We start from the raw sequence: 23817 nt of genomic DNA on the forward strand, positions 1-23817 counted from the left end.
TATTTACATTATATCGCATACATTGTTTTATATATGTTATATGTTATAAATAAATTTATATATTTTATATATTATATATAGTATATGATAAATATATATTTATTTATATATTATATTTATAAACATGATGTATACATATGTAAATAATGTGTATATATAATTTACACCGCATTATACCACGCTCCGCCATGTTGTAAATGACATTTTTTACCTTTAAAGAAATGCAGAGCTAAGTCGGGCGGCGGCGGCACACGCCTTTAATCCCAGCATTTTGGAGGCAGAGGCAGGTGGATCTCTGTCAGTTCGAGGCCAGCCTGGTCTTACAGATAGTTCCAGGACAGCCAGGGCTGTTACATGGAGAAGCCCTGTCTCGAAAAACCAAAAGAAAAAATTCCGAGTTGACTGAACGCTTGTCTGCTGTTGGCATCTGGAATTTAAAATGGTCCGTACTCGGCTGTGCATTTTTTTTTCCCCACGTCAGAGCAAACAATACTGAGCATATAAACGCAGTCCAAGGCTTCCAAAGAGCCTGGTGTGGTGGTGCACACCTTCAACCCCGGCATTCACAACCACAAAGCTGAGGCTGGAAAATCAATGAGTCTGAGGTCTGCCTGGTCTACCTAGTGAGTTCCAGGACGGCCAGGGATATGTGGGAAGAACTTGTCTCAAAAAGCCTAAAAACCAAAATCGACACCTGCTGTCTTTAGACTTTACTCCCCTTCAAGCCTTGCCTTGAAAAGAAAGCATCAGAATGAGACCATGGCTTTTTTTTTTCTTTAAATATTTTATTTAGCCGGGTATTGTGGCATAGGTCTTTAATCCCAGCACTCCAGAATATCAAGTTTCAGGACTACATAGAGAGACCCTGGTTGTTGTTTTTTTTTTTGGGGGGGGGTTGTTTGTTTTTTAAAGTTTTATTTAGGAGTTGGAGAGATGGCTCAAGGCTTAAGAGCATATTTTCTTGCAGAGCACTGGCATTCCTGTCCCATCATCCACATGGAGCCTCAGAACCATTAGTAACTCCAGGTTCAAGGGCTCCAACACCCTCTTGTGACCTCCGTGGGCAATAGGCATACGTGGGGTGTGCCAGCATACATGCAATCAAAACACTGATATTAAAAAAAAACTTTATTTTTATTTTATGTGTATGAGTTTTGCCTGTTTGTACGTGAGTGCACCGTGTAGTGTCTGGTGCCCACAGGAGTCTGGGAAGTGGACTTGTAGGTAGTTGTAAGCAGCCACCTCGTTGCTGGGGTCCTAATCTAGTCCTCTGCAAGGGCAGCAAGTGCTTTTAACCTCTGGGTCCTCTCTATGCCCAACACCAGGACCTTTTATAACCAGGACCATTCTTGGTTGTTCTTTTTCTCTGGTCAAACTGGCTCTGAGCACAGATTTTGTTTATAGCAACAGATTCAGATATCTTCTGTTTTTTTTTGTGTTTAAAATGATCCCAAGGTATGAACTTAAGCATGTCTCAGTGTGATTTCTTTTATGGGAACTTTCAGCCTCAGTGGCTGGGTTTATTTTGAGACAAGGTTTTACGTATCTCAGACTGGCCTCAAACTCACTATAAGCTGAGAATGACCTTGAATTTTTGTCTGTTTCTTTAAGACAGGGTCTCTCTATGGATCCCTATCTGTCCGTCCTGGGACTATGTAGGCCAGGGTGACAATGAACGCACAGAGACGCACCTACCTCTACCTCCAGAGTATTGAGATTACAGTCATATGCCACCACACCGAGGTTATTCTTGCTGTGTATGGAACCCAAGGCTAGTGTGTGGTAAGCAAACACGCTACTAAATGAGCCACATCCCCAGTCCTGTTTTGGTTTTTTGAAACAGGCTCTCCATCTCTAGCCCAGGTTGGCCTTGAATCATGGTCCTCCTGCCTTGGCCTCTAGAGGGCTAAGATTAGATGTCTGTGTGACCATGTGTGTTCAGTGACTGGATTTAAATCCCCAAGTTCTGAAAAGACTGACCTGTAGGAAATAGAAAGGATTGCTAGGGAAACCTAGGCAAGAGCACAGTTGATTAGGAACAACAGTTAAATTCATCATATTTAGGGAGACAAGGGAAACCAAAAATATAAGGGAGAGGAGAGGAAGGGGGCAGAGAGTAACACCAAAATAGCTTGATTCGGGCGAAGGCTGTACGGGTAGATGGATAGAAGCCTAGGTCTCTTTATAGTTCTAACTCCTACTATTTTTGCGTCGTGTTCTTAATACATGTCATTTCTTAGAGAGCTCTATCTGCAGCTTATGCTTACCTGTGTCCAAATAACTATGTGGTGTTATTCATCATATAAGATCTGATGAGGTAATTCTTAACATTTAAATAAAGAAATGCCATCAGGAAGTAAAATTCTTTTCCTTATATCTAAACATTTGTATCTGCCACTTACATAATTCCCTCAATGCTGTCCTTCAGAGCTGTCTCAGATTTGGATTTGGATATTGGCCAAATCAGTAATTGTCTGAAAACTCCCGGTAGTACGTTATTGAACAAAGTACTGGGTCAAGGAGAGGTAGTACAAAGAAATACTAAAGGGAAAATATAGGAGCTGGAAAGATGGCTCAGTCATTAAGTGCACTTGCTGCTCTTCCGGGGACCAGAATTCAGTTTTCAGGGCTCATATGAGGTGGCCCACAACTGCCTGTACCTCCAGCTCCAGGGCATCTGATTTGTTCTTTTAGCCTCCTTAGGCACACCTGCATATGTGTGGCTTACACACAGATACACATACATAAATAAAAATAATAAATATTGAAAAAGAGAAAATGATCGAGAATAGGTAATAAGGACTTACAGGTTTCTTTTTAAAGATTTATTTATTTATTATGAATACAGCATGTATGACTGCAGGCCAGAAGAGGGCACCAGATCTCATCACAGGTGGTTGTGAGCAGTCAGTGGTCTTAACCTCTGAGCCATCTCTCCAGCCCCCAGGACTTACAGTTTTAACATGGTAAGATGACAACAGGAAACATGTTTCCAGCCAGGCTGTAGTTGGTGGCGCACACCTTAAATCCCAGCACTCGGGAAGCAGGGGCAGACGGTTCTCTGTGAGTTTGAGGACAGCCTGGTCTACAAAGCCAGTTCCAAGATAGCCAGGGCTGTAACACAGAGAGAGCCTGTCTTGAAAAGAAAAGAAAACAAAACAAAAAACAAAGAAAGATGGTTCTGCTCAATGGTGGGTGGTACACATCTATAATCCCAGCACTCAGGAGGCAGAGGCAAGCAGTTCTCTGAGTTTGAGACCAACCTGGCGTACAGAGTAAGATCCAGGACAACCAGGGCTACATAGTGAGATCCTGTTTCAAAACGCTCCACACACACACAAAGAAAAGAAAGAAAGAAAAGAAAAAAAAAAACATTGTTCTTCCCACTACAAACCTCAGCTCCATCTCTGTTCCAGCTAGAATACAAGCTCCATTAAAGTTGGTCAGTGATAGAGCCGGACGGCCAGATAGCTCAGCAGGTAAAGGTACCCGCTGCCAAGCCTCACACCTGAGTTTGACATCCAGCGAACACAAGTTAGAAGAAGGGAACTGAGTCCTGTTGCAGACTGTCCTCTGGCCCCTGATCCCATAGCATGGCCTGATTATTATGGCTTTGATTTGCTCTTTCTATTTACTAAGATAAACCTTTTTCTTAACGAAGCATTGCAGGAGTGGCACTTTTTATTTATTTATTTATTTATTTTGGACACAGGTTGTTAGTGTATAACCTAAGTTCGTCTTGAATTCACAATCATCCTGCTTAGTTAGCCTCTTCTGTGCTACGACCACAACTGTGCGCCATGTCCAGCTATGAGGGGCAGTTTGCTTTTCTTTTTTTTCCTTAACAGTGTGGGTTGGGTGGATAATCATCATCGTTGCGATTACGGAGCAATAGTAGTGCTCACCCAAGTTCACTCACTCTCCATCTCTCTATCCCTTCCCCCTTTCTGCTGGACATAACACCCACAGTTTCCATATTCTTTTTTTTAAACCCATTTATTTATTATGTCTACAGTGTTCTGGCCACATGTCAGAAGAAGGCACCAAATTTCATTATAGATGGTTGCTGGGAATTGAACTCTGGAAAAGTCAGTGCTCTTAACCTCTGAGCCATCTCTCCAGCCCAGATTTCCATATTCTAATATTGAGCTACATCTCATTGACAATAAAGGGCCTTTTGGTTTTATGGATTTTTTTATTATTAAGAAGTTTTCTATTCATTTTTACATACTTTATGGAGATTTTATGTTAGATGACGGCCCTGTTAGTGAATACCTGTGATCCCATCACTTAGGATGTAAGGCAGGAGGATCGAGGCATTCAAAGCCAGCATAGGCAATATTTAATTTTGAAGAAGGATTTACATCCAGGATGAACTGATACTCTGTAATTATATCCAGACTGGCTTCCAACTGCTGATCCTGCCTCAATCTTCCGAGTGATGGGAGGTATATCCTGCTTTGTCTGTCAGGGGAGTCCGACTTACGGAAGTAGGGGGATATGTCATTGGACTTCTTCTGTTCTGACTAATGAGAAAAAGTGTGAGAAAAGGATAGAATGTATTTTAAAATGCACCTGAGAGTTATTAAGGCAATGATGATTTAGCAGGAAAAAGATCTCAGAGAAGAAAAACAACCAGTGTTGTAGTTCAAATACAGTTGTCTGCTTGTCCTGTAGGAGTCTAATTCTCAAGGTTTTATGCTGGTGGGATTAAAAAAGTATAGATGTTCTAGGCACAGTGGTGATGCACACCTTTAGTCCCAGCACTCTGGAAGCAGAGGCAGGCGGGTCTCTGAGTTCGAGACCAGCCTGGTCTACAGAGTGAGTTCCAGGACAGCCAGGGCTGTTTCACAGAGAAACCCTGTCTTGAAAAACCAAAATAAAAAGAAGGAGGAGGAGGAGAAAAGGAGGAGAAGGAGAAGAAAACACAAATGCAATTCTATCATCTCTATTTAGAGTAAGGCCTTTTTGGGAAGTGGTTAGATTAGATAAGGGGTAACCTCCAGATTGGATCCTGGTGACTTGCTAAGGAGAAGGTTAGAAATCTTCACAGAAGAGGCTGGAGAGATGGCTCAGTGGTTAAGAGCACTATCTGCTCTCCCAAAGGTCCTGAGTTCAAATCCCAGCAACCACAGGGTGGCTCACAACCACCCATAATGAGATCTGGTGCCCTCTTCTGGCCTACAAGGACACATGCAGGCGGAACACTGTATACATAATAAATAAGTGGTCCAGCCATGATGGTAACTTAGCAGAGAGAAGCTAAGTCTTATTTTATTAAGAAGCTAAGTCTTATTAAAATAAGACTCCCAGTCTTATTTTAAAAAATTTTTCTTTTTAAAGATTAATGGGGGCTGGAGAGATGGCTCAGAGGTTAAGAGCACTGACTACTCTTCCAGAGGTCCTGAGTTCAATTCCCAGCACCCGTGGCTCACAACCATCTGTAATGAGATCTGGCGCCGTCTTCTGTGTGTGTGTGTGTGTGTGTGTGTGTGTGTGTGTGTGTGTGTGTGTGTGTGTGTGTACATATATGTTGCCATGAGAACCACAGCATGCTTGTGGAGGACAGAGGACCACTTGCTGAAGTTGGGCCCTGGTTATCAAACTCAGGTTGTCTGCCTCGGTGACAAGTACCTTATCCACAGAGCCATCTCGTTGTCCCTTGTTTTTTATTTTTGGGTTTTTTTTTTTTTAATATTTATTTATTTATTATGTATATGTGACTGCAGGCCAGAAGAGGGCATCAGATCTCATTACAGATGGTTGTGAGCCATAATGTGAGCCACCATGTGGTTGCTGGGAATTGAACTCAGGACCTCTGGAAGAGCAGTCAGTGCTCTTAACCGCTGAGCCATCTCTCCAGCCCCTAGTTTTGGTTTTTTGAGACAGGGTTTCTTTGTGTAGTACTGGCTGTCCTGCTGTCCTAGAACTTGCTCTGTAGACCAGGCTGGCCTCAAAGAACTCACAGAGACCCACCTGCCTCTGCCTCCCGAGTGCTGGGATTAAAGCATTCACTGCCACTGTTCGGCTTTGCCCTACATTAAAAAAAAGGGGGGGGGGGGGTGTGGAGAAATGGCTCAGCGGTTAAGAGCACTGACTGCTATTCCGGAGGACCCTGGTTCAACTCCCAGCTCCCACATGGCGGCTCACAGCAGTCTGTGACTCCAGTTCCAGGGAAACCAACACTAACAGCAAAACACCAATGCACATAAAATAAAAAAATAAAAGATTTCTTTAAAAATTATGTGTGCCGGGTGGTGGTGGTGGCGGCGGCGGCGGCGGCGGCGGCAGCGGCGGCGGCAGCAGCAGCAGCAGCAGCGGCGGCGCACGCCTTTAATCCCAGCACTCGTGTAACAGAGGCAGGTGGATCTCTGTGAGTTCGAGGCCAGCCTGGTCTACAGAATGAGTTCCAGGAAAGGTGCAAAGCTACACAGAGAAACACTGTCTTGAAAAGCCAAAAGAAAAAAAAAAAAGAAGAAAAAGAAAATATTATAGCTGGGCCGTGGTGGCACACACCTTTAATCTCATATACATATTTATGCTTGTGTGTATGTATGTGTGTACATACAATACATGTACAAGACTCAAAATGAGGGTTCCTGAGGGCTGCAGGAATATATCATAAGAACTCAACTGGGTATGGCAAAGTCACTACCTGGGGATCAAAGATTTCCTCCAGAGGAAGCCAAATTCCAAGGAGCTTTTGGTGTTATTTGGCTTGTTATGTATCAGCTGTCGTCTGTTATGAAAATCATGTGTGCCTTCATAGTTTTCCCAATTGACTTTTCCCTAAGAAGGGCTAACAGTGTGGACTGATCACTCTCTGGACATACACATTCCAGGTATTTGGAGAACAGCCTCAGGAAAAGCTTCCTCTGGAATCAGATATCTCCCCTAGCCACTTTCAAGGACTAACAGTAATAACAGCCCACATGCAAGTCTCCCGATTTAAGGTAAATTCCCCAAGGAAACACCGCCTAGGTCAGGTGGATGTTAAGTAATAGCTTTACATAATTTAGCTCGGACCCTCCTTTCTTACAGCCTTACTAACTTTATAGACCTCTAACTCCTTACCTAACCACTTCTAGGACTATTTAGATAACCTTCTGCGCTAACAGCTATGCTTAGCCAGAACCCCAGTTCAAGCCTCCCTGTAATTATCATTAGCAGCATCCGGCCAGGTCCATCCCGATGGAGGAAAGTACCTTATCAGAGATACCTCTGTATTCTCTAAGAACAGACTTAAGAAGCATCCAGGCTACCTGTTTAAGAAGGTACACACCTGGTGGATGTGCCAATTAAGCTTAACTTCCTCCTTTCCCAAATCTTACCTCTAGTTCCAGATCTCCCTTTAACTATCACCAGAGGCATCTAGCTGTACACAGGTTGCCTAGAGACAAAGCATACTTTCCCCTACCCTGCAGAAAAACAGCAGATAGTTTGGACAGATAGGAGCCATAGGAAAAAAGAAGGCAGTTTTATTTTCTCCCATTGACCTAGCAACTTAGAGATTCTTAACATTTTCTACCAATCACGTTTAAGACTATAGTGGAGCACATAAGATCCCTCTTCTTAGATACTACCGGAATTTAGCCTTTAGTTAATTCATTTCCCCATTGGTCACTTCCCTTTGGGGTTGCAAATGATAATTAACAGTTATTGCCCCTCTATGTGATTCTTATCGCCCCTCCATTTGACCCTGGAAGCCTGGCTTTGCACTGCCAAGGGATTACTGCTTGTAAGTGTATATATACCGGGACTCCCAGGGCATGAGGGGATGGAGAAAAGAAAAGAGAATGGAAGAACTAGATGGATAAGAACTTGAGAGAAACAAACTGAGATGGGGAAGAACTAGATTGAAGGGCTAAAAGAGAGGACTAGAGGAACGAGATGGAAGATGAGGAAGAGCCAGATGGGGAAGAACAAGATGAGGAAGAACAAGATGAGGAAGAATGAGATGCGGATAGAGAAGGAGATGGGAGAGGAGATAACATGGGAAGGAACAAGATGGATGAGAACCTAGAAGGGACAGAACTAGATGAAGGAATTAAGATAGAACCTAGAGGGGACCACAGACAAGTGTAGAGAGAAATTGGGCGAGAAAGGAGCTAAAAATGAGAGCAGAATAGAAGCTGTGTAGAGAGAGAAGTATCACAGAATAATAAAGTGTGTGGACTAAGGAGTTTCATGTACATAGACTCATTTCTTTTCATCAAAGATTAATTATCAGCTGGTTGTATATTCTTCCCGGACCCTGGGAGGGGACTGTCAAGGGGCTGGACCCCCCACCCCATAGTCCCCGATATGGGGTGCTACTCATTAAATGTGTGAAGGTTGTAGTTTGGATTTTAAAAATACTCATCTTTTCTTTAAGTGTGTAGGTGTGAGGCTGAATGAGTTTATGTGCACCGTGGACGGGTAGGCGTCTGTAGAAGCCAAAGGCCATCCGATCCCTTGACCGTAAGCCCCCAGATGTGGGTGCTGGGAACTGCTCTTCCCTGCCAGAGTCCGAAGAGCTCTTAACCAGAGTCAACTCTTCATTGCTGCCCCACCCTCTTTCATTTGGAGACACAGCCTCATACTGTAGCTCTGGCTGTCCTGGGACCTGTTATGTGTAGACTGGGTGGGCCTTGAACTCACAGAGATCTTCTGCTTGCCTCTACCTCCGGAATGCCAAGATTAAAGGCACATGCCACCATGCTGGCCCTATAGTTTGGACATTAAATGTCCCTCAAAGGCATGTGTTAAAGGCTTAATCACTATAGCAGCAGCACTGGAAGGCAGTGGAAACTTGAAGGTTTGGTTTTAAGGAGAGGTCTTTAAATTACCGGGGATGGAGTTTTCAAGAGGAAATTGGGAACCAAGTCCCTTCTTTCGCTTCCACATTTTTTTTTTCCAGTCAAATGGTTGGTTCTACATGTGTCCACGATGCTGTATTACCTCAGCTCAGCCCAAAACCAAAAAGTGCAACTGATCACGGACTAAAATCTCTGGAATCATGGTCAAAATTAACCTGCTCAGTTTGGCCTGGTGAGCATGCCTTTACCCAGCACTTGGGTGGCAGAGGCAGGAGGATCTCTGTGAATTCAAGACCAGTCTGGTCTACAGAGTGAGTTCCAAGACAGCCAGAGCTACACAGAGAAACCCTGTCTCAAAACAAACAAACAAACAAACATTTTGGGGGAGGGGACAGGGTTTCAATCTCCAGCACCCACATGGCAGCTAACTTCCCTAACTCCAAAATCTAACATCTTCACACAAGCATATATGCAGGCAAAATACAAATGCAAATAAAATTAAAATAAATAAATGGTTTTAAAAAACAACCTCGGCTGGGTGGTGGTGGCACTTTTTTTTTTTTTTTTTTTTCGAGACAAGGTTTCTCTGTGTAGCTTTGCGCCTTTCCTGGAACTCACTTTGGAGACCAGGCTGGCCTCGAACTCACAGAGATCCGCCTGCCTCTGCCTCCCGAGTGCTGGGATTAAAGGCGTACACCACCACCGCCCGGCTAGCACATGTTTTTAATCCCAGCATTTGGGAGGCAGAGGCAGGTGGATCTCTGTGAGTTTGAGGCCAGCCTGGTGTACAAAGAGAGTTCCAGGACAGAGAAATCCTGTCTCGAAAGCAAACAAAACATAACAAGACAAAAAACAACCTCAAAGCAGACTCCAGGAATAGCACCAACTGTATGACCTTTCTGGCCAAAGCCAGCAACCAGAACTTCACTGTTTCCTTCAATGAAATTCTAGCGGCCACCGCTGGACACAAAAGCCGAGACTGTGTTGCTGTTCTTGATTAGCTGGACCCTGACATACTTTTGATGGCAGACCTGGGCTCTTTGGCTTCAACTCCTACTTTGTCCGGTACACTGTCCTTTGCTGGGAAGCACCAGGAGGGTTAGCCTTCAGGCCTCTGCCCAAACAGGCTTTCGGGATTGTCTGTCTCAACTTTCAGGTCCTGTCCATGACTATGGAGCTTTGGCAGGACAAAGACCCACCCTGCCAGAAGAACAAGGCCCAAATGTCTAATGTTGAGTCCAGATTTCTCTCGGTACTCAGCACCATAACCAATTGCTTCTCTGACAGCGTTCTTTAGATGATGATCTAGGGATCATGTTCAAAGAGTGATTTTTTTTTCCTTTGGAAATATATTAATTTCTAGCCAGGCATGGTGGCGCACACCTTTAATCCCAGCACTCGGGAGGCAGAGGCAGGCGAATCTCTGTGAGTTTTCTAGTCTATAAAGTGAGTTCCAGGACAGCTAGGGTTGTTATACAAAGAAACCCTGTCTCAGTGTACACACACACACACACACACACACACACACACACACACGTGGGCACCATGGGCCCTGGCCCCCGACTGTGAGTGGCTGCCGCCTTGCTTGCTGACCTTGACCAGATGTCCTCCCTATTCAGATTCCCTGCCGGTCTCCTTCTCACCTAAGGATCACCTGAGAGCTTACCGGAGGTTCTTTGTTCCTACATCCTGTATTTGGTGTAAACAACTTAGATGCAAGAATGTAGAACATTGGGTCTAGAATGTAGACCATTGGTATCGAACTTCTGCCCTCCGGGGATCCTCCATTTGTGTTGTAAGCCTGTATTTAAGGTTTCTTCCCTCTTTCAATAAACTGCATTCGGCATTTGGCATTCAGCATTCAGTCGTGGCGAATGACTCGCTGTCTCTTGTCTCTATTTTTAATCCACAGCCCTTCGCTCGGACATGGTGAACGGGTATCGGTAATGCGGGTGTTACCGCTACACACACACCCCTTACATTTTCTTTTCTTTTCTTTTTTTGGTTTTTTGAGACAGGGTTTCACTGTGTAGTTTTGGTGCTTGTCCTAGATCTAGCTCTATAGACCAGGCTGGTCTCGAACTCACAGAGATCCACTTGCCTCTGCCTCCTGAGTGCTGGGATTAAAGGCACGCACCATTGCTGCCCAGCTACTTTAGGTTTTCTATGAAAATTTTAAGTCACAACCTAACTAATTGACAAAATTTATTGTCCTATCATCCTCATTTCTATCTCTGTTATCAGTGACCCAATCTTCACCTTTTTGAAAAGATGTATGTATGTATGTATGTATGTATGTATGTATGTATGTATGTATACAGTGTTCTGCCTGCATGTATCCTTGCAGGCCAGAAGAGGGCACAAGATCTCATTGGGTGGCTGTGAGCCACCATATGGTTGCTAGGACTTGAACTCAGGACCTCTGGAAGAGCAGTCAGTGCTCTTAACCCCTGAACCATCTCTCCAGCCCGCCAACCCTTGCTTTTTAAAAAATAATTTTTAGTTATTTATTTGTTTTTATTTTGTGTGTATACATATTTGCCTCCATGTGTGGATGTCCACCATGAATATGTCTTGTGCTCATGAAAGTCAGAAGTAACTCCCGAACCGGAGTTACGGGAGGCTGTGAGCCACCATGTGTGTGCTGGGACCTGAACCTCGGTCCTCTGCAAGAGCAGCAGATGTTTTTAATCACTAAACTATCTCTTCAGCCTCTAATTTTTATTTTTATATTTTTTTTAGATGAGTATTTTTTAAGTATATGGTGTTTTGCTTTCATGTTTGTATGTGCACCACATGTGGGTTTGGAGCCTGCCGAGGTCAGAGAAGGACATCAGATCCTGTGGGACTGGAATTACAGATTGTTGTGAGTCACCTTGTGGGTGTTAGGAATGAAACTTGGGTCCTCTGCAAGAGCAACAAGTGTTAACCTGAGCCAACTATTCAGCCCTATTTTTATCTATCTGTCTATCTATCTATCTATCTATCTATCTATCTATCTATCTATCTATCCATCCATCATCTATCTATCTATCTATCTATCTATCTATCTATCTATCTATCTATCTATGTATTTATTTAATGCTTTTTCCAGACAAGGTTTCTCTGTGTAAATCATCTGTCTTGGAATTCACTTTGTAGAGCGGGCTGTCCTCGACCTCAGAGATCTGCCTGCCTCTGCCTCCTGAGTTCTGAGATTAGAGGTGTGTGCCACTACTGTCAGGCTGATTTTTTTTCTCCCATTTTTGAGACTGAGTCTTACTGTGTAGCCCTGGCTGGTCTGGGAGTTGTGGTGTAGACCAGGTTGGCCTCAAATTCAGAAATCTTCCTGCCTTAGCCACCAGAGTACTAGGACTAAGGGTATCCACCCCACCCCACCAGTTTACGCTTTCTCTCTCTCTCTCTCTCTCTCTCTCTCTCTCTCTCTCTCTCTCTCTCTCTTCTTCTTCTTCCTCCTCCTCCTTCCTTCCTTTCTTTTTGTTTTTGGACTACCAATGCAGCCACCTGACAGGATGCTTTCTTTCGCCTTATTTTATTTGACTTGCCCACACTGAGAGCTGACTTTACCTTCTCCCGGTCACCAAACTCACCCCCCTCCCAAGCACCTCTACCCCCAGCCCTCTTCCTTGCAGTGCTGATTCCAAAACCTTTAAGGCAGCTTCGTCGATTTTGCAGGCATGAACTCCAGCTCTCCCCATGGATGGTTTCACTTTAGTGTCCTCCTCCCAAACCATCCTCCCCCACAGAGCGCTGGTCCTACTTGTCCCTTCTTGAGCCATTTGTCTAGATCTGGGAAATCTCTCATGTTCCTTCTAGACAGCTGTTCTCAAAACACGGTCTGTGTGTTGAACGGACTTCAGCCTTGGGGGCATAGAAGCAAGTATTCCTAAGACTTTTGCTATCTTAGCATGGATCAAGAGATCAACATCAGTTGATCTGATGTTTATGATACGCTTCACTGCAACACACTTTTTTAAAAGCCCGGGGGGGGGGGGGCGGGGGGGGGGGGAGGGAAAAAGAGGCCCAGGGATAGAGCACTTATTTAGCATGTATAAAGTCCCAACACGGAAGAAAACAAAAACCATCTTCACCTAAGGTTATTCCTTTTTTTTTTCTTTCTTTCTTTTTTGAGACAGGGTTTCTCTGTGTAACAGCCTTGGCTGTCCTAGAACTTGCTCTGTAGACCAGGCTGGTCTCAAATTCACAGAGATCCACCTGCCTCTCCCTCCCGAGTGCTGGGATTAAAACCATGGGCTACCACACCTTGCTGAGACTATTCTTTTTAAAAATAGTAAAAGTTGGGGCTGGAGAGATGGCTCAGGTGTTAAGAGCACTGGCTGTTCTTCCAGAGGTCCTGAGTTCAATTCCCAGCAACTACATGGTGGCTCACAACAACCTGTAATGAGATCTGGTGCCCTTGTCTGGCCTGCAGGGGATACATGTAGGCAGAACATTGTACACATAATAAGTAAATAAATCTTAAAAAAAAATAAAATAAAATAGTAAAAATTAATTATCAGGCAGAGGCTGAAGGAGCTCTGTGAGTTTGAAACCAGCCTGGTCTATATAGTGAGCTCCAGGACAGCCAGGGCTACGTAAAGAGACCCTGCTCAAAAAATAAAAAACTAATGGCGGCGGCAGCGGCAGCGGCGGCCGCCGCCTTTAATCCCAGCACTCAGGAGGCAGAGCCAGGCAGATCATTGTGAGTTTGAAGCCAGGCTGGTCTACAGAGCGAGATCCAGGACAGCCAGGGCTACACAGAGAAACCCTGTCTTTAAAAAAAAAAAAAAAAAAGACTAAAAAAGAAAAACAAAATTTAAAATTTTCACATTTTCTTTAATTCTTTTCTTTTTTGTTATTTGAATTATTTTCTTGAATCTGTTTTTAGGCTTAAAAACATGTTTAGAAATAGATAATACATAGCATTCTGAAAGAAAGTAACTGGGAGAAAAAAAATCAGTACCATGCAATTTGGTAATCAGTGGGTAACAGAAGTGGCTTAGCCTTGTGCTCTCTCCAAGTGCAGGTAAGGCTGCTTATTTCATGGTCCCAAATGCAGACTACAGAGATTATTTGGCACTGTGGTGGTTTGAATGTCATTGGCCTTCATAATCTCAGAGAGAGTGGCAATATTGGGAGGTGTGGCTTTGTTGGAGTGGGTGTGGCCTTGTTGGAGGAAGTGCGTCACTGTAGATAGAGGCAGCTTTGAGGTTTCATGAAAGCTCAAGCCACGCCCAGAGTCTCAGACCACTTCCTGTTGCCTGCAAGTCAAGATATAGAACTCTCAGCTCCTTATCCAGCACCATGTCCGCCTGCATGCCGCCACATTGCGCCATGGTGATAATGGACTAAATCTCTGAAGCTGTAAACCACCCCAATTAGATGTTTGCTGTGGGATGTTCTGAATGCTGTGAGTATGTGTTGCTCTGATTGGTTGATAAATAAAAAGCTGATTGGCCAGTAGCCAGGCAGGAAGTATTGGTGCCTGGACAAGGAGAATTCTGGGGAGAGGAAGGCTGAATCAGCAGCATGTAATGGCACATAGGTAAAGCCACGGAACATGTGGTGACATATAGATTAACAGACATGGGCTGAGTTTAAATGTAAGAGCTAGTCAGTAGTTAGCCTGAGCTAATGGCTGGGCAGTTTTAATTAATATAAGCTTCTGAGTGGTTATTTTATAAGCAGCTGTGGGGTCCTTGGTGCTGGGCAAGCACAGGAAAACCTTCAACTATAAATGTTTTCCTTTATAAGAGTTGCTGTAGCCGGGCGGTGGTGGCACACGACTTTAATCCCAGCACTCAGGAGGCAAAGCCAGGCGGATCTCTGTGAATTTGAGGCCAGCCTGGTCTACAAAGCGAGGATCCGGGAAAGGCTCAAAGCTACACAGAGAAACCTTGTCTCAAAAAACCATTAAAAAAAAAAAAGAGAGAGAGAGAGTTGCTGTGGTCATTGTGTCTCTTCACAGCAACAGAAACCCTAAGACAGGCACAATGACTGGGGACTTAAAGGTAGGTCAGTTTGCCATTCTTGTCCTTGTTGGTCTGGAAAGAAGATGAGGTCCAGGAGTTGTTTTCATAAGACAGTGATTTGAACACCCTTGAGTGCATGAACCCATCACCACCCATGACAAGCTTGATGAAAGACATAGCTTTAAAAAATATTGGAGGGGTGTGTGTCATGGTGTACCTGTGGAGGTCACAGTTCTTTTCTTCTGTCTTCTGGGTCCTGGGAATCAAACTTAGATTGCCAGGCTTGGCTGCAAGCTCCTTAATTTACTTGAGCCCTCTCGCCAGCCCCAAGGACATGGGTGTAGATGTAACCAATCGTCTTATTAAAATAAGAAACACAGAGCCAATGTAAAAGAGAAAGCCGAGAGGTCAGAGCTCAGAGATAAAATCTTACCTCCTGCAGTGCTCCTAACTTCCCCCGAGAGAGCTACTTCCTGTTTGTCTGTGTTTAAATAGTCTTTCTGTTCTGCCTTCTCATTGGTTGTAAACCCAACCACATGACTGCCTCATCACTGCCTGTAAGTACCGCCCTCCAGGTCTTAAAGGCGTATGTCTCCAATACTGGCTGTATCCCTGAACACACAGAAATCTACCTAGCTCTTCTAACCACCATGCTCTTGCTATGGCTCTAATAGCTCTGACCCCAGGGCAACTTTATTTATTAACATAAAATTAAAATCACATTTCAGTACAAATAAAATATCACCATACATGGGCTTTAAAGATGGTGAGCTTCTTAGTTCCTCTCTCTGCATAGTGAAACTTCACCTGGCCAACTATCTCCTGGGTGGTCAGTTGGTGCTTCTGACATCATCTTAGCAGCAGCAGAAAGAACATGTCAGAGCAAAACAGGAGGATACCTGTGAGAGAGACCATATATCTTTCTCTATATGACAAAAAGGACTTTACAGATATAAAAGATGCAGTTAACACACACACACACACACACACACACACACACACACACGTGCTTATGAATTTTTTTCTTTTTCTTTCTTTCTTTCTTTTTTTTTTTTTTTTTTTTTTTGGTTTTTTGAGACATGGTTTCTCTGTGTAGATTTATGCCTTTCCTGGAACTCACTCTGTAGCCCAGGCTGGCCTGGAACTCACAGAGATCTGCCTGCCTCTGCCTCCCGAGTGCTGGGATTAAAGGCGTGTGCCACCACTGCCCGGCTGTGTTTATGAATTTATATATAGTGTTTTAATATGTAACACACAGACACACAGCCTTACTGTATACTTTACACTGACCTTGAAATCTGCTGCCTCGGCCTCTCCAGCAACACAAGTTACAGGCTTGTGTTACCAAACCTGGCTGAAGTCAAAAGTCATATTGAAATGAAAAGACTAACCTGGGTTTCTTGTTTAGGTTCAAAGTAATAACAAAAATCCTTGTAAGAGAAAGAGACTTACAGGTCAGAATCACTGGCTGGGGTGGGGGTGGGGGTGGGGGGGCGGGACACGACATGACCATGGACACAGAAATGAGAAAGAAAGAGGAAGGAGGAAGAAAAAGTAGAGTCAGGCGGTGGCGGCGCACGCCTTTGATCCCAGCACTTGGGAGGCAGAGCCAGGCGGATCTCTATGAGTTCAAGGCCAGCCTGGTCTATATAGCGAGATCCAGGACAGCCAGGGCTACACAAGAGAAACCCTGTCTCGAAACACAAACAAACAAAGAGGCCGTCTCTGTAGCCAGGTCTGTGGAGGTGTGGTGGTTCCTGCCTCCTTTCAATCTCCCTGCAGAATCCCAAATGGATTCTACTCTCCTATAGCGGATTAGCTGGAACCCAGGGGAGGAACTCTCTTCAGTACAAAGGGTTAGTGGAAGGCAGAAGAAGGCGAAGGAGAGGACAGGAAAGGCACAATTGTGAACAAATCTGTCATGTTACGACCCGTGGTTTACAACACACATGTGTTATGATACTGTCTTAGTCTGTTTTCTGTGGCTCTAAAAAGATGTCCCAGTCTGTATAATACATAAGGAACTCCGAGAGACCCAGGCCTCAGCAGAATTGCAGTCATAGCAAACAGGCCTGAGCAGGTTGCCCATCTCACTCCAGACTGCCTCTGACCTTGCCCTAGTTACAGGGGGAGCCATGAACTCCTCACCCCACAGGGAAGGGCCCATCAGGAGCCATGATCTCCTCACCCCACAGGGAAGGGCCCATCGGGAGCCATGATCTCCTCACCCCACAGGGAAGGGCCCATCAGGAGCCATGATCTCCTCACCCCACAGGGAAGGGCCCATCAGGAGCCACGAACTCCTAAATCCACAGGGAAGGGCCCATCAGGAGCAGAAAACCGACTCCAGGCGTCCCTCTGCTGAGACTACAATGTTGCAATTCTCTAGACCCAAGAGAGCCAATCAGCTCAGTCCAGGCACTCCTAACCAGAGCTTGAGCCAATCAACAGGTCTGTAACTGCGCAGTCTTGGAATTCCCGTGTCCATCACCCCGCCCCCCTTTTCAAGCCACTATAAAAGCTGTTGCTCCAGGTCTCTCCTGCTCTGCTGCTGGGTGGGTTGGATGGAAATGCTCGTGTTAAAGCCTCATCAGATTTGGTCTCTTGGTGATCTTTTGGGGGTCCAGACTTTGGGCATAGCAAACACTGGAAAGTTTTGGGTTTTATTTTTGGTTTCTGGTTTTGTTTTTCTTTTCTTTTTCTTTTTCTTCCTTCCTTTTTTTTTTTTTGTTTGTTTGTTTTTTGTTTTTTGAGAGAGGGTTTCTCTGTGTAGTTTTGGTGCCTGTCCTGGATCTCACTCCATAAGCCAGGGTGGCCTCGAACTCACAGAGATGCGCCTGGCTCTGCCTCCCGAGTGCTGGGTGAAAGGATGATAAACGGTGGCGCTGGTGGAGTCATGTAGTGTTGTACCCGTTTCGAGGAACCCCCCAGAGACCACCAAGCAGCCGGTTTCCGATGCAAGCACATAAGGGTTCTTTTATTCAGGTTCAACCTGGGCCACCACACAGCAGATGCAAGGAAATGTGGTAGCGGCCATGAGCCCAGGTGTAGAGGGTTTTTATAGGGAAAAACCACAAGCCGGGAATTGGCAGCTTGGGATTGGGTAAAAGGAATATGGAGCAAGGTGACTTTTTGGAACTATTGGTCTAGCTTTGGGCACGAAACCACATTTGAAACCATTGGGTTAGGCTTTTGGCGGGGAACCACAACCTGCTGAACAGGATTATCTGGACTGCTCAGCAAGGTTATCTAGATATCTTCAAGGTCCTAAACTACAGACAGGATGTCTGCAGGAGGATACTGCTCATTCCAGTTGTCATGGCACATTCCTGAGCCTGGAAAGTTAAGTCTAGACCTTCACAGTAGCTGGAGTGAGGGCAGAATCCTAACACTGGGATTAAAAGGCCTGCGGTTTTTCAAGACAGGGTTTCTCTGTGAAACAGTTCTTGCTCTCCTAGAACTCACTCTGTAGACCAGGCTGGCCTCGAACTCACAGAGATCATCCTGCCTCTGTGACACTGGTCCATTAGCCAATAGTAAGTAAGTACTGGCTTGGTCCAATGGACGTGGTCTTCTCCGAAGAGACATGCCTGGATAAGAAGCGGGGGGTGGGGGTGGGAGGGTGGGGTGGGGGGGGTGGGGTGGAGGGGGGGGGCACTTGCTCTCTTGGGCTCTGCAGAGCTGGCAGTTTGGTCCCCATCCCTCTTGGGAACGAAGAAGGCAGTTGGGTCAGTGGCGGCGTCACAGCTTCGTCGCGTATCATAAGTGTAGTGTACTAATTTTGTCTGTCAATCAACTCTGAATTGGCCCCAGACGTCCTTCCCTGTTTGCCTCTGCCTCTCTCCCCAGGGCTGGGATTAAAGGCATGTGCCACCACGCCCGGCCTGTTTGGAAACTTTAAGGGCAATGCACCAACATCGGACTGGCTCTGGTGAGGGCTTTCTGGCTACACCACTGCACGGCAAACGGCAGCACAATAGCAGGAACTCACAGAGGAGGCCAGAGGGGCTCAGGCGTCAGCCTCCGCTTTTTTTTTTTTTTGTTGTTGTTGTTTTGTTTTTTTGAGACAGGGTTTCTCTGTGTAGTTTTGGTGCCTGTCCTGGATCTTACTCTGTAGACCAGGCTGGCCTCGAACTCACAGAGATCTGCCTGGCTCTGCCTCCCGAGTGCTGGCATTAAAGGCGTGCGCCACCACCGCTACCTTGAGCTTTTTTTTAACGTCCCTTTGGCATGAGAACTAAAGCACTCATTGACACCAACATGAAGTCATTTTAATGGCAAAGCCCTCACAGCCTCATTCCTTCCACCAGTCCTGATTCTCTAAGGTTCTAGATAAGGTTTTGGTACTACCCATTAGGGGCCAGACCTCTAACACATGAATCCTTGGGGAGAAGAGACCATAGGAAAAACCATAGGAAGTCAGAAGTCCTAACATAAGGGTCAAGGGCACTTACTGATCTTCCAGAGGACCAGGGGTCCAGCTCCCAGCACCTACCTGCCAGCTCACATCTGACTGTAACTCCGTTTCAGGGGATCTGAAGGCCTTCTTCTAGGCCTTGAGGGCACCAGGCACACAAGTGGTAGACAGACATATATGCAAGCAAATCTCTCATGCACATAAAATAAAAAATAAGTTAATAGAAATGAAATCCTAAAATCAAGAAATATTCGGCTTTAGTTTCCTGGATATTCTAAGCAACGATTTGTGTTCTTACCTGTTATTCTGGCTTCCAGAGGGAATGTGAACTTTGTTTCCTGGACCCCTCTAGTGTCAAGGGCAGCAGCTAAGCACCTCTGTATCCTGATGTAAAAGCCTCTGTATTTTGAGCATACTTTGCAGATTCATTGTTCCCGACTGACCTCCGGAGAAATAGCAGATGCCATGGCTTCTATACCCTGATTTAGTGTGCCATTTCCCCCCAGGCTCCTGGAACACCACTGCTGCAGCCTGCCTCCTCAGCTCCCTCAAGGAACGTTCCTGAGATCTTCTGTGTGACTCCACGTTCCCCCTCCCCACTTCACCCCTTGTCAGCTTGAAGTAGCCTTGAGAATTCAGTGCCTTTGTCCCCCGACTTGCTCCCATAACTCACCTCTTTTTATAATAATAATCAAAACGGAGGAGTGTTAATATTCTGATCCGCCCCTTGAAATCCCATCTCTTGGCGCTACCCTGAGTAAAAGCATCTTTTAAGGAAAAACTCTGCCCCTTCCTCTCCCTCTCTCTTTTCTGCTTTTCCTCCCATGAGGTATGCTCTCTCTCTCTCTCTCTCTCTCTCTCCCTCTCTCCCTCTCCTTCTCTTTGTCTCTCTCTTTCCTATCTTTTTCTTCATCTCTCTATTATAATAACCTCTCCATGTGGAGGCAGTGTCTGGGTTGTGAATTACCGGCAGCCGCCACCGATGCCATGCCCGCATGTCGTGCATCTGCCCAGCATGTTTCCCTGCAATGTGGGATACCCTCGGGGTCCCCCCCTGCAAAGTAATTCATAATACCCAGAGATCTGCCTGCCTCTGCCTCCCAAGTGCGGAGATTAAATTGTGCCACCACTGCCTGCCTCAGAGCTGCCCCCCCCCACACACACAGGGTTTTATTAGGGTCTGAGGAACACCCCACAAAACAAAGACCACCACTCACATGTGCAATCTGCAAGAGTGTTGTTTATTCCAGCATGCAGGGGTCTGCCAGCCAGACAACAAAATGGCTGTTACACAGTGAAACCCTGTCTCAAAAAACAAACAAGAAAAAAAAAAATAGGGGGTTGGAGAGGTGGCTAAGCGGTTAAGAGCACTGGCTGCTCTTCCAGAGGACCAGGGTTCAAGTCCCAGCACCCACATGGCAGCTCACAACTGTCTGTAACTCCATTTCCAGGGGATCTGATGCTCTCACACCAATGCACATAAAATAAAGTTAAATAAATTATTTTTTTTAAAAAAAAGATCAGGTTGCAGACAAGCCTGTAGGACATTTTCTGAATTAGTAATTGATGTTGGAGAGCTCAGCCCATTATGGGTGTGGCTACCCCTGGGCTGGTGGTCCTGGGTTCTATAAGAAAGCAGGCTGAGCAAGCCATGGAGAGCTAGCCAGTAAGTAGCTCCCCGCCATGATCTCTGCATCAGCTCCTGCCTCGAGGTTCCTGCCCTGTTTGAGTTCATGTTCTGGCTTCCTTCAATGATGAACTACAATGTAGAAGTGTAAGACAAATCAACTCTTTCCTCCCCAATTTGATTTTTTGTTCATAGTGTTTCATTGCAGCAATGAAAACCCTAACTAAGACAGTCTTACAAATACACCTTTGAAACATTTTAATTTTGTATATGCAGTGAGATAGGGATTCAGATTCCTTCTTTTGCATGTGAACGTTCAGTAATCTCATTACTAATTATATTGTTAATAATTTTTAAATGTTTAATGTGTATGGGTGTTTTTGTCTACATGCGTGTCTATGCTGTATGTGCAGGCCTGGGCTTGTGCTGACAGAGGCCAGCAAAAGGCATCGGATCCTCTGAGACTCGAGTTACAGGTAGTCGTGAATGAGTGCGTGGGTGTTGGGAATCAAATCTGAGTTCTCTGGAAGAACAACCAATGCTCTTTGACCTGCCATCTCCAGTTGCCTCATTACTAACTATAGGAAAGATTCTTTTAGGCTCCCAGGCAGTGGGACCAGGACCTGTCCTTAGTGTATGAGCTGGCTTTCTGGAACCTAGGGCCTATGCTGAGACATTTTGCTCAGACTTGGTGTAGGGAGGGGACTGGACCTGCCTCATCTACCTAGCCCAGCTGAATCCCCAGGGGAGACCTTGCCTTGGAGGAGGTGGGAATGGGGGGAGGATTGGCGGGGAAGACTGGGGGGTGGGAGTAGGGAGGACAGGACATGGCTGACATGTAAAAATAAATTAATTATAAAATAAAAAAAGATTTTTTTTACTAATGTCTTGTAGTATGAAGGGTTATTGAGTTACTGATTTATCTTCAATTTTTCAATTTTATTCCCTTTGCTCATATATCCTTAATCCTCACCGAAAGCTTGTGCTAGAAGGTCATGGTAGTCAAAGGGAGAATTTTAGGTCTGTCTGCGAGGCAAGGCAACGCATTAACGGGTTGGAGGTGGCGAGCTCCTTCTGTCCCCTTCAAAAACTTTCAACAACATTCTAGATAGACATCGCTAGCCCTCAAAACTGTGTCCTAGAGCTGGGGGGGGGGCAGAAGCAGGGGGGATCTATCTCTGTGAGTTCGAGGCCAGCCCGATCTGCCTAGCCGAGTTCTAGAACAGCCAGGCCTACATAGTTGAGACCGAAAAAACCACCACCACCCACCACCAAAAAGAGAGCTGTGTCCTCAGGGGTCGTCTTTTCGCTGTGGTTCTTAATCAAGGTCACGACTGCAGCGCCGGCTGCCAGCCAGGGGAGGTGAATAACAATACTATACTGGCCATCCTCCAGTCTGTGTAGGGACGGCTGGCGAGGACGGGGAGGAAGGACAAAGAACGACCCCGGCTCAGCCCTCGGCAGCGCGCAAGGTGTCCGAGCGGGAGGGAGGGAGGGAGGGAGGGAGGAGTCTAGGGGGTCGGTGCGACCCCAACACTCAGCCTGCTGGCGGAGCCCTGCTCTGCCCAGGGGCTGGGGCAGACGGCCCAGTTCTCCCGCCGGCGGGACACCGGGCCGCCCTCCCGCTCCGGGGCAGGCCATTTGTACAGGCCGGACACACCACCCACCACCCACTCCTCCGCGGCGGCGGCGGCCTCCGCCAAGGCCTTTTCCCGCCTCCTTTTCCCGTCTTCCCAGGCCCTCCCCGGCGCGCGGCGGAAGTGACGCGAGACGCAGCGGAAGTCCCTGCCGCCGCGGTGTTGTGCTGCGGGGAGGGGAACGAGACAGGTTTGTAAACCTCAGAGTGTGCGGTTCTGCCTTGCCGGAGGCCGCTGTGGTGCGGAGATCTCCTCCCTCCCTCCCCCTCCGGGTGAAGCCACCGTCACCATGTCTGACCAGGTAACCGGGGTCTCGGGGCGTCGGGGCTCGCAGGCTGGGGGGGGGCCTGGGGGGAGGAGGAGGAGGAGGAGGACGGAGGCGCGGGGGAGGGGACGCGGCGGGGGGAGGGGGCCGCGAGGGGCGCCGAGCGAGCGCCGGGCCGAGCTGGGCCCAGCCGCTCCCCCCCCCCCCGGGGAGGTGGGGAGAGGGGTGGGGGTGGCCCGCGGGGCTCCGGGGCTCCGCCGCCCTCCGCCGCCTTGCTCCGCACCCTCCCCCGCTGCCGCTGCCCCGGTTGCCCGCGGCGGCTCTCCGGACGGGGCTCCCCGGGTTCTCGCGGGTCCGCCGGGGGTGGGGGGGAGCCCAGGCCCGCACCCCAGGCCCCGCTGGGAGCCACCCCAGGGGAAACGGCCGTTTCCCAGCGGGGATGGCAGCTGCAGGGCCCCCCCAGGGCCTGGTTATGTAACGGGAGAGAACCCCGGGCTGGGAGGGTTAGGGGGCCCCCCGAAAAGCGGCTCGACTCCACTTGGGCTTCCTGGTCTCGGGAATCGGGGCGGCGGCGAGGGGAGCCTTCCTCGCCCCGAGGTCACCGGGATCCCAGAAGACGCCGCGTCCCCGTTGTGTGTGTGCCGGGTGGGCCTCTCCGCCGCGCCTCCCTTCTGAGTCTTTTTTTTTTTTTCCATCTTGGGGGTGCGGAGCGGTCGGCTCTTTCTCTGTACTTTCCATTTCTTACTCGGGATTGGTCCATCCACTCTCTAGTTGTTGGAGCGCTCAGAATAACCGAGAAACAACGAAAGTGTTTTAAGAGTATCACCACCAGTAAGCCATTTCTTTCGTCTGGGCATTGGCCTGCAGATGAGTGATACTTTTTCAAAAATAGCACATCACATATTTTTTTTTTCCTATACAGTCAGTTTTATGCACATAAACGACGTATCTTGATTATATGCATCCCCATACTCCCTCTTCCAGGTGATATTTTTGAGGAAAAGAGAAAAAACGGTATGTGTATTGTACAGTTGCAGAATATTTACAGAAAGCTGCCAATCAATAGTAAAATGCTGTGTCTCGGTATTAGTGTCAAGAATT

At 46.7% G+C, this 23817-nt stretch overlaps 1 protein-coding gene across 3 annotated transcripts in view; it reads left to right on the top strand.

Moving 5' to 3' along the window:
- Sumo1 (small ubiquitin like modifier 1) overlaps nt 1–23817 on the top strand; it is a 147329-nt gene that overhangs the window by 102295 nt on the left and 21217 nt on the right. For 2 of the 3 annotated variants that reach the window (XM_076550340.1, XM_042260311.2), the window contains one exon: nt 22641–22752. In XM_076550340.1, the coding sequence (XP_076406455.1) occupies nt 22741–22752 (12 nt within the window). In that variant the 5' untranslated portion in view covers nt 22641–22740. Of the gene's footprint in view, nt 1–22581; nt 22753–23817 lie in introns of those variants that run through there. The other variant, XM_006975031.4, reaches the window with a different exon arrangement.

Source organism: Peromyscus maniculatus, chromosome 13 (assembly GCF_049852395.1).
Source record: "Peromyscus maniculatus bairdii isolate BWxNUB_F1_BW_parent chromosome 13, HU_Pman_BW_mat_3.1, whole genome shotgun sequence".
Lineage (NCBI taxonomy): Eukaryota > Metazoa > Chordata > Mammalia > Rodentia > Cricetidae > Peromyscus > Peromyscus maniculatus.